At 46.1% G+C, this 15,306-nt stretch overlaps 1 protein-coding gene across 1 annotated transcript; it reads right to left on the bottom strand.

The window, feature by feature from the left end:
* Positions 1-37: 37 nt before the first annotated feature.
* TTPAL (alpha tocopherol transfer protein like) lies at positions 38-8,759 on the bottom strand. The gene is made up of 5 exons (XM_061375436.1): positions 8,707-8,759; positions 7,423-7,875; positions 6,522-6,715; positions 4,543-4,653; positions 38-3,819 (listed from the first exon to the last, which is right to left on the bottom strand). The coding sequence occupies exons 2-5, from the start codon at positions 7,859-7,861 to the stop codon at positions 3,544-3,546; spliced, it is 1,020 nt and encodes a 339-aa protein (XP_061231420.1). The 5' UTR covers positions 7,862-7,875; positions 8,707-8,759; the 3' UTR covers positions 38-3,543.
* Between the last annotated feature and the right edge of the window lie 6,547 nt (positions 8,760-15,306).

Raw genomic sequence — 15,306 nt, 5'->3', positions numbered from 1 at the left:
ATGATAAAATAACCCAACACGACAGAAGACAAACACATTTAAAATATCAAATTAGCAGCTGTTAACAATGTGTTTAATCACCCAGTCATGCATCAGAAAAGTACATGGGTTTGACCACTCCATTTTATAAAATGCAATATAAAAATAAATTTTGTCAAAATAAGATGTACACTTAAACCACCGAACACCTCTAGGCCTACATACAACAGAAGGCAAAAGTATTAGTTTGAATAACACTATGATTAACTCATGCCAAAATGAGATTTAACAAAAACAATACTTCACCGAGTTCCTGAAAACACCTCAGGGTTTGTAACACCCATTTGCAAGAGTATAAATTCAAGTACTTTTATGTACAGAATGCAGCTACCTTTTGTCCCACTCAATGCCAAAAGCCATGGCTGCCCAGTGCAGTTCTAGTATCTTACCTTATGTGTTGGATTTGGCAGGGATGGCTTATGGACTGCGCAAGGCATATAACCTCTGCGAACAAAGTTAGTTCAAGTGGAAAAAAGATCTGGTTTAGTGTTGTAAACAAAAAGAAACCAAAGCCCCCCAGCCTGTAAGCTTCTCCTATCTATCCTCTTTAAATTGTTTATTTTCCAAATGCTGATATGAGACATTTTGGGAACAAACTGAGTTCTTTGCTAGTAAGTGCTAAAGCTCAAAGAACATTCTCAGCTCAGTAGTCAGGTGCATGTAAGACAGAGCTGTGCTTTCTGCAAGACAAGCCAAGCACTGGTTAGGAACCTAAAAAGGGGTTAGTGATAGAGCTCAATGACATTGCAACTCAGTGTCTGAGTTTTAAAGACAAGAAAGAGCAAATTAGAAGTAACAGATGCTTGATAAAGATAAGCCTGGCTTAGTTCAAGCATCCTGACATCAGCTGTTCAGCAGACGGCTTTAACAGAAGTTCTGGAGGCACAAGACCAGCTATTTTCAGCATTGATAATGTAGCCTTATCTATTATGTTTAAATAATATGCTGTATTCTTAGTTTCTCTGTGAGCAGAGGAGAAAAGGGCAGGGAGAGATGGATCTAATTCGCCTATTAAGGCATGCAAGAGAATATAAAAGCCTGAAACAGGGTGTAGAAGTTCCTCAGCCTTCTGCTGACCACAGCTAGGTTGTTTTCTTTTTGAAGGACATTAAGTTGAAATTTGAATATTCAGCCTCCCTCTCTGGTAGTTTTATGAGGGGATCAGAGTAGCTGTTCCTATAGGTTAGCTGTCAAAATACCACCACTTCAAACCCTGCAGCACAATTAAGGAAAGTGTATCAAATACCAGTCAAGCCTTCACCTCTAAGGAAAATGGTTCTTCCTACTTTTGTTCTTAATTGTACATAGTGGCTGGAATTAAGAGGCACTAAACACCACTCTCTCTGTGTTCTGGCAGATAAACAGTGTGGGCAGCCACTTGCCTGTCTTAAGTCCTGGTGCTATGTGCTACTGTCTTGCTATGGTGGCACAAAGAACTGAATTAATCTCTGCAAAACATGCAGCGTGTTCTGCTCAGAGATGAGGAAATGGCTAGCAGTACTCTGACCTTACTTTAAATGGTGATGTTGGGTTTTGTTTGGTTTTCCCCATACTAAAGGTAATAATTGTCAAAAGAGGAGTAAGAATTAGCTTATAAAGTTAGCAAAAATCAGATGCGTTTCATCTCTTCCCACTTTTAACCTGAAACAGTTCAAGTGACGAGTTCCCTGATCCCACAAATTCTGACCGCCACACAGAAAAAAAGTTTCATGGTCTACCCCTTTTCAAAACCCAATCTCCTTTTATGCTGCTTGGATGAAAAGTATGGCATTTGCTTGTCCCTAGTTCCAGAATCGGGTCTGCTCCCAGATCAGGAAGTCATTACAGTGGCAGAGGAGTCTCTTTTTGGCAGTGCAATTGTGCTGCAGGGAAACTGAGAGGAAGACAGACATTCAAAACAGAGATTGGCACTTTGAAAAATGAATGTCTGAAATTCTTAAGATGCTTTAGTTTTCTGTTTACAGAAACAACTGGTACCTGTAATGACACTTGGCACTAAATAAAGATTTCAGCCAGAGAAAGTGCTCTTGAGGTAAGTCTCCAATTAGAAGGGATGTTCTTTTTTCACCAATATTGAACTACTTTACCCTGACGTAACAAGCTGTGCTTTCCTGCCCCTAGTGAGATTTTCCATCCACACTATTACAATGCAGAAAAACATGTGCAAAGAGTGTGCTAAGTTCTAATTCAAGACTATTAAACAGACTGAACTTGAGGAGTGGGAACAGCTCATTTAGACATAGGTATCTTACCCTGATTTGACAGCGGAGTCTTGGTTCTGTCTCTAGACAAAGACCTAGAGGCACAGGCATACAAGCTACAGGTAAGTACTGCAGAGATGATTAAAGTTTAACTTCGTACAGGAATGGGACAACCAAAGACGAAAGAGATCAACAAAGTTGAAAACAAAGATGTCAGCTCTTTTGTGGACTGTTACAAGCACAGTGAACAAAATGCTACAGTACCAGGAAATTTAAGAATGTGCTTTCAAACAGCCTGTCTGCATTTGGTTTCGCAGACTTAAATCCTGCCCAAGGTAACAAGCTAAAGAAGCACCTTGCTGTCATACGTAAGGTATTGCCTTCTATATATCATATGCCAACTCCTACAAAGCATCCTTAAAATTCCATGTACGAGTTACTTACCCAACTCATCACAACCAGCTGAAGAAAAGAACAACTGACAATGTGGGAAGGTGGGTGACATAGCTGTTTCTTATCTGGTATTGAACCTCATTATTTGATGCTCTTACCTAATCAAAAGCCATAGTAGTTGATCTGAAAAGCTTCCTGTTTTCTGAAAATGAAGATTGCTTCTGTTTATAACAGGCTTTGGCATAGATATTGTACTATTTGATCCTCCAGGTATAGTTTTTCCTACTGTGAGCAAGTTTGAGAGATGATCTCCAGGCTGATATTCCTGGGTAAGAAAGTTTTGCTCTGTATTAATTTAAGATAAATATCCATTGAGATATTTCAGAAACACCAACTCACAGTCTGAACCAAGCGATAAAGGCCAGGTCAAATTAGACTTTTATGTTTTTAAGCAATCTCCACTGACAGAACTACATTTTGCAGAGTTCAAAAGCAATTTCTTTCTTCTTGGATTATTGATGTTTGCAAAAGGGGAAGGGAACAGATGGTCACAGCTAGTAAATCATTGTCACTTTTCACCTGTGTGGGGAGGGGACAAGAAGCTGTCAAGCTTACCATCCTGTAATATTAGGGTTTTTTTCCTTTATCAATAGAAAGAATAGGCCAGTTTGCATCATTCACATGAAGGTTGATGAGCCTTAATATTCTGCATAACTGGTGCTCTTTGCCTTTATCCTCCCTGAACTTTGCCCTGCCCCCACTGTGCACTCTTCAGCTTCCTTTGGTTCTACAGTGTAAAGTGCCTTTGTGATCTGTCACTAAACTGCAGGTTTAGGGGTAAGGCAGAGTTCACAGCATCACCTATCAGAACAGATCTTAACTGTGCTGGAAACCTTCCCTTACTGGTTTTTTAGTAACAGTAATAGAGCTGAGGCTTCATGCCTCGCAGAGAATCATCACATTGCTTTTCATCAGCATCCCCACTCCCTAGCATGTCATGGGGAGAGCTGTCACATGGGAGAACCAGCTCTGAGAAATCATGCTGAAAGTCCTCTTCAGAGGCCAGGAGCAGCTCATTCCATGCAGAGGTGTCCAGCTTCCCTGAAGTACCACCATACTCTTCAGGAAGGATCGCTGGTGGAATATTTTGATGAAGGGAATTCAGATCGCAGCCATGAAGAAAAAACTGAAGAAAGCAGAAGATAGCTTTAATAGTGCATATGAAACATCTTCCAGCAAATTACTGAAACAGACAACTAACAAGCTTATTTTGAGTTAAAAAAGCAAGTTCTAGAAGCAATGTCCTTATAAGCAAGTGGCAGCATACAACAGTGGGCAGGTGCAGTTAGACATGATAGTGTTGAAATCCGAGTTTAGTGCAGCTTAAATCACCCCAAGAGAGACTTAACCATTGCCAGTCTGTGCCAGGGTTCCAAATTCAGCTTGGCACTAGCTTCCTTCCTGGGACTGGAAATACTTATGCTTGTGGGGAAAAAGCATCATCCTGCATCCAGTCCAACAGAGGGAATATTCTTGCCATGCAGGAGGCTTCCATAAGGGAGAAGAGCAAGGCAGGGGCAGCACAGCTTTTCTGTGACACCGCCTCATAAACAAAGAGCTATTGCCAAAATAATCCAACCCTAAAGGTGAAATTAATGTCTTGGATACATACCATGTGTATTAAAGCTCCATATTAATACTATGACAATATTAAGAGTCCTCAAAGCTTCTCTCTTGTGATGAATTTTCCCAACAGGCATATTTTAAGAATTAAAGCAGAAAAGACTAGTTACATCAAGTAAGTGGCACCATGTTTCTTGCCATGAAGCTTTTCAATATGTTTTACTGCAGTGGACAAGCAAGGAACTTTCAAACGTAACATTGATGTGAAAATGACATAGATCCTTACCCGGTTTGCTAGCTTTTCCTTCAGAAAAGGCTTGATGATTGCAAAAATGCCTTTGAATATGCGAGGTTCATTTATTACGTTAACAGCTTTTATTCGAATGGGGAATCCATCCTGAAGGGTAGAGAATAATGTTATAATGCAGTATATAAGACATTTGCCATATTCCTGTTTTTAAAATGTCCTGAGACTGACTGTCAGCACAACCCACTGGCTCCCAAACTTTCAGAGGTACCAACATAAACCAATACATCAACAGAAATGTACCTTGTAATAGAGGACAGTTTTAGGATGCGATCTGAGAGCATAAAGTCAAGAGACAAGAAAACCTTGCATTGAGAAATGTATTGCTGTCAGTAAATCCTGTTTTCTTATGTTGTTCTCCATCTCCCCTGGCAAAGACACTTAGGGGATCACTGTATTCCCAACCCTGATAAGGAGATGCAGTTAGGAAGTGATGACCCTGGCTTCTGAGGAGTGTGTCCACGCTCACACCCAGAGCAGGCTGATTCAGTGTGTCCAGCTACAAGATTTAGTACCCAAGGTACTCTAAAATGTTTTTCTACATAAGAAAGAAATCTGGTACCACTATTTTTCTGCCATTCCAACTGTTCTGTCATGCTAACTGCAAAGACAAACAGGCTCTGCTGCCAACAGAACTCAGTGTCTCTTCCACAAGACAGTTTAAACCAAGTTAGTTTTAGTTACAGGATTTCTGCTGGACAAATACAATTGCAGAAACATTTTTTCTGAGGCAAAACCTCATGATCAGCAATTAAGGTCTCGTGCCACAGTGAAGTTTCTTTCCCTTGTAACCAGCTCTGCATATACAAAGCAAGCAGTCAGTGCTTGGAGTGAAAAGCAGGCAACATGCACTGCAGGAGTGTTTTTCTCCTTATGAAGGTCAGTAAATTAGCTCATCTTTACAAGATATGCAGCTCAGCAAGGTTGATGCAACATGTTTATATACCACCTATACCTTTATGTCCTTCACCACATTCAGCTTTTGTTTAGAGAGCAGCTTCCACTTACAACAGCAGGACACCCATTACTTCATTTGTACAAATTAAATAAGGGCTCAGACAGTTAAATGACACATTAGGATCATAATGTAAAGGAGTTCTTACATAGGCATTCATAAACTCACTAGTTTCATCTCCATAACCTTCCCTGATTCCCCCTACCCTTCCTTATCCCCCTCAGATACAGCAAAGATTGTAACCATCTCAGGCCAGAATCAAAGTAATGAGGGAATTAACCCATTCAAGAGAAGTCTTCCTCATCTCACTCATCCAGGTAGTATGGCAGAACATCAAGTGAAATCATCAGAGTTCCTTGCCACTTTGGCCAGGTTGCTCCTCACTCCTTTCACCTTCCTACTTTGTACAACTCCACTTGTGTTACACCCTTGCTTCAACTTGTTCTCCATCATTCTCCTGCCCAACATCTATTTGAGACCTTTTACTGCTGTCTCTTTCTCTGCCTCTTAGGCTGAAGAAGCCTCTCTTCCTTCAGGAAGTAGATGGAAATCCACCTCAAATCATACCCACTCGAAAGTCCTCTCTGCCAAATCTTTGCAGCCATTTTTGAACTTGCACTTGCCCAGTGGTCAGCTCCATCTCACTGACAGGAACCATTTAAATAATGAGCCATTCCTCGGCATTTAGGCAAAGCAGTGTCTTCTCTCTAGCTGTAAGTTGGTGCTCTCCCTCTTCCTTACCACAACCTAGCAGAACTGCTTTTTCCTGTTCCAACTCAAAGTTTACGTTTCTAATGCAAATTTAGTTGTAGGGATGTAGAAGTCAAAAAGGGCAAGTGAGGTAAGTTGGCAAGGGTGTTAGAAACTGATTGGGCAGAGACATGTTTTAACTCTGCTAGTAAAAGGCAAGCTCCTTAAGTTGCTGGTGACAGTCAAGAACTCTAGACACAGAAGCAGTCATTTACAATGCACAACCTCATTTTCCCACCAGTTCAGGTCTTACCTGAAGAATTCCAATCACTTTTTTGGCTACAAAAGGACCAAAATGAGACGCCTTAGATAAGCTGACTCCTTTGTAGTCTGCCAGGATTACAATTCCATTCACCTGGGTCTCTTCGGACTGAATGAGTTTTTCTAACGTTAAGTATATGGCACGAATGTTCTCAGTAATCGGATAATTACTGGGTGTCCATCTGTCTGAGGTTACAAGACATGGATGGTAAGTTGGAGAGTAAATATAAGCTAACAAGACACATTCCAAAACCTGATTTTCCATTTTACTGGACTCTTAAATATTTACCCTCTAATAGCCACAGTCTTAGTTCAGAGCAGCCCTTATTAAGCAAGAGGTAAATGGCAACTCATGTTTAGTTCAGGTAGCAAAGGCAATGGTTTTAAGAACCCCACTGTCCACAGCTTATTAGAAGCAGTTTCAGCTCAGAAAGAAAGCAGGTTAATGGAAAAGAGGAGAATGGATGAAGACAAATTTACAGCAAGGCTGGCAGCAGCCAGAATACATGGAAAGCTCTGCTTGCTTACACAGGAGTCAAAGCCACAGACTCCTCTCTCCACTTACTGTCACACAAATTACAAGCTTCTAGTGGCAGGCCAACAGTTTCAGTTTGAGTTACTACATTAATTTCTCTTGAATCACTTAATATTTCATCAACCCACCTCCCTGCATTTTCATTGTGACACAACTGCAGTTATTGCTGACACAGGAAAAGGAACCAGTGTAACAGTGGCTAATGACAAACGTGCCCCTTCACAAGTTAGCTTTTCAGATTTCAGAGAACCTATGTACTCTGCCTAAATAACCACTGCTCACAGCAGAGCAGGGAACACATTTTTGGGCCAGACACACCTTGAAGATGGAGAACAAAGACATTCATGCATTTCAGTACCTGGGCGGATGCAGACGATGTGGCGTCCCTCAGGGTCCAGCCGAGGCAGCACAGTGACAAAGCCTGACTCCAGGACAGGCTTTATTGCGGATGGCTTCAAGTTATTGAAGACCTCAGGCCAGCTCCTCCTGCAGGTGTGGTAGTTCACCAGAAGCTGAAGAGCTCGATCGTAATCAAACTTCCTGGCTCTGAGGAACCTTAGCAAAAAAGCATCGTCCAGGCAGGTCCCCAGGGAGGGATAGTCTTTGCACACCATATCTCGGAGCGCCTGCACATCACGGAGCCTCCATTCAGGTTTCTCCTGGAGCTCTTCCCGGGCTTTGGTAATGAGATCAGGAGACAACGTGCAAACATACTTTGGGCGATCCGGCAAGAACTCGCTGTCTGATGGAGACCCTGCTGATGGACTCGTCCTGGTGCAGTCGCTGTCTCCTGACATACTGTAGCAGGAATCTGTCAAGAACCAAGCGCTACAAATGACAAACAATCCCACGGACTAAGAAGCACATTTATTATTTACATATTTATTATATCCTGTATCCCTCCTTCTCCTGGCTGAAGAGAAGGCCCTTCCAAGAACTGGTACTACAGCCAGAAGCACAGTTTAGATATTTAAACCCTATTCCTAGGATTAGAAAGCACAGGTGTCTCTAATGTCTTTATCCTGCATAGCAAGTAGAGGACTACTTCAGATGAAACTTAACCAAATAAATGAAAATTAAAATACAGTATTTAATTTGCCTTAACATCTATTTCCTATGTGCAATTGGAAACTGAAGCATCCCGATAGGCAGGATTCTCACAGCTGGTCAAACGACAGCCTCTTGTGAGAAGCCCTCACAGCTGACCCCAGCCAGCCAGGAGTTTCCATTAACTTCTCTGCGAATAAGTGAATTGATCACCATGTTCTGCCCAGGTGAAGGTTTGAGCCATTCAGGAGCAGCGGAATTCGGCACCTCACAGACTGGATGCGCAGGTATGAAAATTACAGGCTCTTCTGCCAGCACCGTGCGGGCATTAAGGCAGGCTATATCTAGTTACCGTTTGTGAACTAGTTACCGGTATTTCTGAACTGGGATGTGAATTCCCAAATCCAGTAGCAAATGGAAAGAGATGAATGAAAACTTGTAAAACGTCAGGACCGGCACAATTCCTAAGGCTCTTTTCCAACCACGCTGATTCTATGACCCAAGCCCCCGGCCCCTGAGACCCGCAGCCGCTCCGCTCCCTCCACCCCTGTCCCCACCGCGGACCCCCAGGCCCCTCGCCCCGGCCCCGCCGTACCGGAGCGCTCCCGCGCAGCTGCGCCGTGCCCCGGCAGCGGCGCCCCGGATCTCCAGCGGCCGCAGGGAAGTGACGCAAGGCGACGTGCGGCAGGGGCGGGGCTGGGGCCTGGGCCTGGGCCGCCGCGTGACCGGTGGCGGCGGCTCCCGGCGCCGCGGGGCTTAGGGCCGAAGGGGCAGGGGTTCCTCTGCCTCCGGTGTGAGCGCGGTGCGGCGAGGGGGGGGAGCGTCTGCGTCCAATTCACCTCATGTGCTTGTACAGCGCCATTCATTAAACCAGCCGTGAGCCGCAGCGGCACCGCTGTATCCTTATATTAGAGATCTCTGTATGAAGCCCCCTTGGGGTTGATGTTCGAGAGCGGCAGCGCTCGGGTGGTGACCGGGCACGTCCGCAGGGTCTGCCCCTGCCAGAGCGGGGCCTCCCGGCAGAGAGCAAGTCGGGCAGGAGCGCCCGGTGTGGGTGAACTGGGAAGCTGTGGCTGCCCCATCGCTGGCAGTGTTCAAGGCCAGGTTGGACACAGGGGCTTGGAGCAAGCTGCTCCAGTGGAAGGGGTCCCTGCCCGAGGCAGGGGTTGGAGCTGAATGGGGTTTAAGATCCGTTCCAAACCATTCTGCGGTTCTATGACTCCTCCCTTGTCTGTGGCCGAGCCGGTATCTGAGACGGCAGCGAGCTCCGGCGCTGTGAGCAGAGAAGGGCAGCGTGGATGGGACCACAGCACCGCCTGCGGGGCCTGGAGCCTGTCCCCGCCAGCCAGAGCTCCCGAGAGGCAGAGCAGTTGTGGCATGAGCTGGGCAGAGCTAGGGGAGCCTCAGAGCAGGGTCCTGGCAAGTGCAGCGATGGGAGCAGGGCACAGGGGATGTGCTGGTGTAGCCTGAATTCCAACGGCATCGGGGAGACTAAATGGTGCTGAAGGGAGGATTTCTGTGGTTTGGGTGGGGGGTTTTGTGATTGGTGTTTGAGAGGCCAGAAAGCCGTATCCCACAGGAGTTCACATGGTGATGCCTGGCCTCTTTGCATGGAATTTATAATAATATTAAAACGAGTTGTTTATTCCCAGGCTTGCTGCATTAGAAAAGGTTCACCAGAGCAACGGGGAGGGGGGAACGACACTCGTTTAACCCCGTTGATTTAGATTATGATTGCAAAATGGGCTCAGCATCCTTCTGGGGACTGTGCCTGGCGAGCTCAGTGGGCTCTGCTGTTTTCTCTTGGCTGTGACCCTTTTCATCCAGGAGAGGGAGTCAAAGACAGTTGGACAAAGCGGGATTCCCGGGATCTGGCAGAGGGAGCCAAGGCCCTTCTGCAGCAGCTGAGCTTCTGCTTTGGTTTATTTTTGTTCCACGGTTTCATCCTTCTAAAGTGGAAAATATTTCAGCGGCGCCATGGAAACAAACGGAGTGTGCCAGAGGTGTTTACCAGCAGGGAGCCCTCTCAGAGAAGGGGAGTACATTGGTTCATCCCATGCTGGTGTTCCAGTCTAACCCTGCTTTGGGCGCAGCCAGCTCAGGGCTGGGCGCAGACTGGCCAGCCGCTGCCATAGGCTGGGACCAGTTTGGAGCTGTGTGAATTAGACCTGTTTGTGATGTTGTTGCGTGCCCTTCCCAGTAGATGGTGGAATAAACAATGTTGGAAGGGACCTTAGGAAGACAAGAGACCTTACATTGCCCCCGTTTCCATTTACACAGCTCCTGGGCACAGACACTTGTGACACAAGCATGGGAAAAGCAGCCAGGCAGGACCTGGAGTCCCAGGGTAGTGGTTAGAGCCTGAAACTGGCAGCTGCAGGCACAGTTTGGAGGGAGTGAGAAGGCGTGTGTGAGGAGATGGGTCTGTGGGCACTGAAGGGATGAAGGAGGTTTCTGGGTGCACCTGACCCAGTTAATTGCTGAAATTAGCATTGAGGCAGAGCTGATGGGAGAAAAGGCTTCGAAACACCCAATAGCTGGGAAATACTGGAGCTGCAAATGGGAATTTGTGCTACAGGTTGCAAAATCAGGTTGGAATTTGCACCCCTCAAACAAGGGAGGGAAATTTAGGGAAGTGGCAGTTCCAGACCTGACCGGTTCATAGCTGCTGCAGCAGGGTGTTAGAAGTAAGCAGGGATGTTTGAAAGGAGTGACGTGTGAAGGAAGCTCTGCTTTGGGGAGCAAGAGATGCAGGAAACAAGCAAGAATCAGTTGCAATAATATTGAGAGATATGAAAAAGGATATTAAAGTAAGAGCGAGAGCCTTAGGCAGGTAGGAGAGAATAAGGAAGGAAAGTAGAAGTGAGAATTCTGCATAGTGAAGGGGGGCTGGGGGTGAAATATGATTTGAGGATGGGTTCCCAAATGAAGTAACTACCTTGCCTCAGTTTTCCTTATGTGGGGAATACTGAACTCAAGGAGAGTGGTGGATGGTGATGGTGAGGGGTTCAGTGCAGGTTGTAGGGGAATTGTAAAGTATTGGCACATGAGACCACAGGAACAGTAGCAAGAGGTTTTATAATTTACTCTACCTGGTGCTGGCGTCCTGTGTCTAGGAACCAGTAAAGGCAGAACCAGTCTATAAGGAAGCAAAAGCTAAACTGAAAACAAACATCACATCCAGGCACTGACAGTCCTCCCCTAGCTGGAGAGTTGTGTCCTCACCCACGGCTGCAGGAGGGAGGATGACACACCGCAGCACATGCATGGAATACTAACATCACCCTAGCCAAGAGGAGGTGAGCCACTTCATCAGCTCCAAATCTACAGTATTTGCAGGAGCGTCCATCAGGAGCTGTGCTGCCTGACCTTGGGAGCCACACCTGGAGCCCCATGCGGAATCCAGCCCTTCTCATGTCTCCTATCACATGTGGTTCATACCTTTCTCAGCTCTGCTCCCGGGTGCTCCCGCGCCCTGCCGTTGCGTTATAAATGAGTGGCTGTTGGTGTTGGTTGATATTTAATGAAGTCCATGTAATACCCTTCACTCATTTACTTATCCGAACAGTTTTAATACCCAGCCTGGGAAAGTTATCTTGGCTTGTTTAAGCTTTTGCACCATTAGCAATAAACATTTTACAGTCTTGGCAAGCTGAGGCTGAAAAGAGAGCATGACTTCAAACAGCATTGCTCACAGAGAAGGCTTTAAACTGATATTAAATCACTAAACTGTGCAAACATAACAGTCCTGTAATAAAGATAATCTATGTGTAGGGGGGCTCTGGTCCTTTGGGTGCAGGTGGAACCTCTGGGCTTCACAAATTACACAACCCTTTTGGGCAGCCCAGCATCAGAGCAGAGAGTCCCATGGTGCTAGGTGAGGTCTATCCTTGCATGAGGTCCTGTTGTATCTCAAACTTGAGCTGCTTCTGTTGTGCCAGTCCAGCAGCATGGAAAGGATTGCAGGAGAATGATGGCCCCTGCTAATCCCCCCAGGCAAGGCCACACCAGGCTGGTATAAACCTGCTCTGGACATGGTGCCTGGCTTTGGGGCACTTGGCTATGATACAATCCAACAGCTATTCCTCTGTGCTCAGAGGGTGAAATGACTGGGAATATGTGCCCTAAATGACCATGAATATTCATGGTCTCAGAGCCTGGAAATGTATATCCTCCAGGACAGGCTTCCATACCTGTTTTATGCATGTCATGGTGTCAGGAGGGGGATCTCACAGATGACAACCTCAGTTGTAAGAAGCAGGCACTGTACTGCAGAGGACAGCTCCTGCTCTGCGCATCATTTCCCTATGCATATAGGCCAGGCCCACGTGCAAAGCTAAAGCAACAGCAAGCACACAGAAAAGCGTGGCAAGGAATATGCTTGGAAGGACCCCTGAATGTTTTAATTATTTCAAGATTTCTGTAGTTTAGTTTCTAAGAATCACAGAATAGTTTGGGCTGGAAGGGACCTTTCGAGGTCTCCTCATCCAATGTGAGATTTACTCTGAACAGAGACAGAAACTGGAAAAATTGACCTAAAAATACCACTTTCACAGATCTTTGCTTGGACATCATGAAAAGAGTTCGCAGCTGGAGATGCTGCTCTCCAGGAAACCATCCTTAGTTGAGGTTGCAAGCACAGAAGAAGACAGGAAAAGGTTTCATTGTGTTTCGTGGTGCCCTGGTGCACTGGAAGGAAAGTAGCTCTGTGTTTGGATGGGTCCCTGGCAGGATTACCCCTTTCAGGGTGCTGTGAAGGTGCTGCTCAGGGACCTGAGCTTCTTGCAATGGCTGCAGTGCTGCTGAGTGTGTTAGAGCAGTAAAAGCACTCGGGTTTGCTCCTGCAGGAACTTGCTTGGTAAATGGTGTAGGATGCTTTCCAGGGGAAGAATGAGGGAAGTGCTGCTGCTCCCTGGGTTGGACTGAGTGCCCTTCGGTTGAACTGAGTGCTTTTGCTCTTGGGGCTTTCAACCTGGTGTCTATCACAAGCCCTTATATCAGTGGGAAGGAGTGAAGCAGGGTTGTGTGTTGGAGTAACCCCTAAGCAGTATCTCAGGACTTACACAGCCTTGGGGTGAAGGAATGCAGCTGTGAAGAGAGGAGCTACCTGCAGGAAATAGGACTTCAGTGGAAATACAAGAGCCTGCAATGCTGGAGCTGTGTGCTCTGCTGCCTCCATGGACACGCAGCACAGCAGGTCTCCAGTGTGCTCTCCCAGCTGAGAAGATGCCACTTTAATCCCACGCCTTAAGGTAATTTTAAGAGAGGACTAAAAGCCACCCAGAGGGAGGATCCAAATGTCTGCCCTTTACCTGTGTTCAGAAGTGCTGGAGTCCAGAGACAGGGATTCTGGGTCTGACACTGAGGTTTCTCTTTGCTTATTCTGCCTCAAGCAGTTTTCTTAGTTGCTTCCCATTTTAGCTGGTGCATGAGCTGGGAACCTCCATTTCTGTTTAGGTGGACCTGTAAGGCTTTGTATCCTCTGCAGATCAGCTCTAAGTGGATCCTAGGGTATGTGTGAACCAGTGTGCTCCATGTCAGTAGCTCATGGTAATACTAACCCATCAGCAGGATTAATTACTGGGTGTTTTTAAGGCACAGTGAGGTTTTGGGGAGTCCTGAAGAGGAACAGAGAAGTGTATCATTGAGTTACTTTATTGTAATGATTCTCCCAGTCAGTGAGGGGGAACACATCATGTTCCAGCCAGTGCTAATGCCTGGCTTGGCAGCTACAGTGAGGAATTCCTGTCCGACTCACAGTGCTTTCTGCTGGGGGTGCCTGTCCAGGCAGCTCTTGCTCTGTTTATCATACCCATAACAGTTTCTGGGAGGAGGTGGGGAATCACAACAACTCCCCAGACCAGTGTGGGCTCTTCTGAGATAGGGGAGTCACAAGGGAGTGCAGGTCCAGAGCTTCCAGGCATGAGTGACTGAAACGGAGCACAGCCAACAGAGCCCAGTGCTCCAGGGCTTGAACAGGGAGCACTCTGTTGACTCCAGCAGTGCTTTTTGTCTTACACAGGACACTAAACTGAAGGACGTGATTGCAGTCTTGTTTGTGCCAGGCTCTCCTGCCCACCCCACACCTAACGAAGCTGACACTGTATTGCCAGTTTTATTGGCCTGGCTGGCAATTTTTCAGGTGCTAGGTGTGTTTACGATTATCAGGGTCACACCTCGATTAGGAATGGGGAGAGGGATTTTAAACATACCCACACCTTACCCTTCCTCCTCCAGGCTCTCTGAATGGAAGGGAGTTGCGCAGCGTGCGTGGCCTGAACTCCCCAATTGGTTGGTGATATTTGCACTCAGCCTTGAGGGAACTGGCCAGCCTGGCACACAGAATTGCCTGGCTCAGCAGTGCCACGTTGCTGAGCCGTGCCTGCTGCCTCTTGTTGTTCATGACTATCTGTGCCTCTGTGTGCACTTGCAAGTTTAATAGCAGCAATAGTTGCCTTTGTCAGAGATGATATGCAGGCCATAAAATTCATTCTCTATTCTTTATTTTTCTCTCCCACTGAGATATGGAGGCTGTGGAAAAGACTCCAAAGCCCTGTGGCTGCTTCAGATGAAGGTTATATAAAGGATATGGAAAGAATGTATTTCACAGTGGCCAGAGGACCTAAAAAATACCACTTTCACAGATCTTTGCTTGGACATCATAAAAAGGTTTTGCAGCTGGAGATGCTGCTCTCCAGGAAATCATCCTTAGTCTAGGTTAGAGGCACAGAAGAGGACAAGAAAAAGCTCTCATGTCCAAAACCAACATAAGGAAGGTGTGTCTTAAAGGCTGTCCTTACAGCAGCCATATCCTCTGACATGGGACATTGCCTCTGGGCTCCAGTGAGCCCAGCAGGATAGAAGACAGTCCACAGGTGTCAAGACCAGTGTCTCAGGGTGATTCCTGGATGGAGTGACACAAGAGGTGAGGGTTGGGATCCAGGATGCCACTTAAGGATAAGGATGTCTCTGGGACAGCTTGTGGGTTTTATTCCAAGTGAGCTGAATCCAGCAATAAGAATCCTTCTGTAGGGACTGCACTGATTTAAGATTAACCAGGTAAAGGGCAGCCTTGGTAGAGCAGTTCATGGGAAGGAATCCAGGAGAATTTATTGTTTCAAAGGTTTGATATTACATATATGGAGTTTTTAGGGCATATACCCAGGTAAAACCAACCATGGGTAACAGGGTTCTG

The sequence above is a fragment of the Neopsephotus bourkii genome, unplaced genomic scaffold (genome assembly GCF_033783945.1).
Source record: "Neopsephotus bourkii isolate Nb327-2 ecotype Australia unplaced genomic scaffold, CSIRO-AGI_Nbou_v1 NB_1663, whole genome shotgun sequence".
Classification (NCBI taxonomy): Eukaryota; Metazoa; Chordata; class Aves; order Psittaciformes; family Psittacidae; genus Neopsephotus; species Neopsephotus bourkii.
Note: the sequence above shows the minus strand (reverse complement) of the source record. Positions and strands in the feature narration are given on the sequence as shown.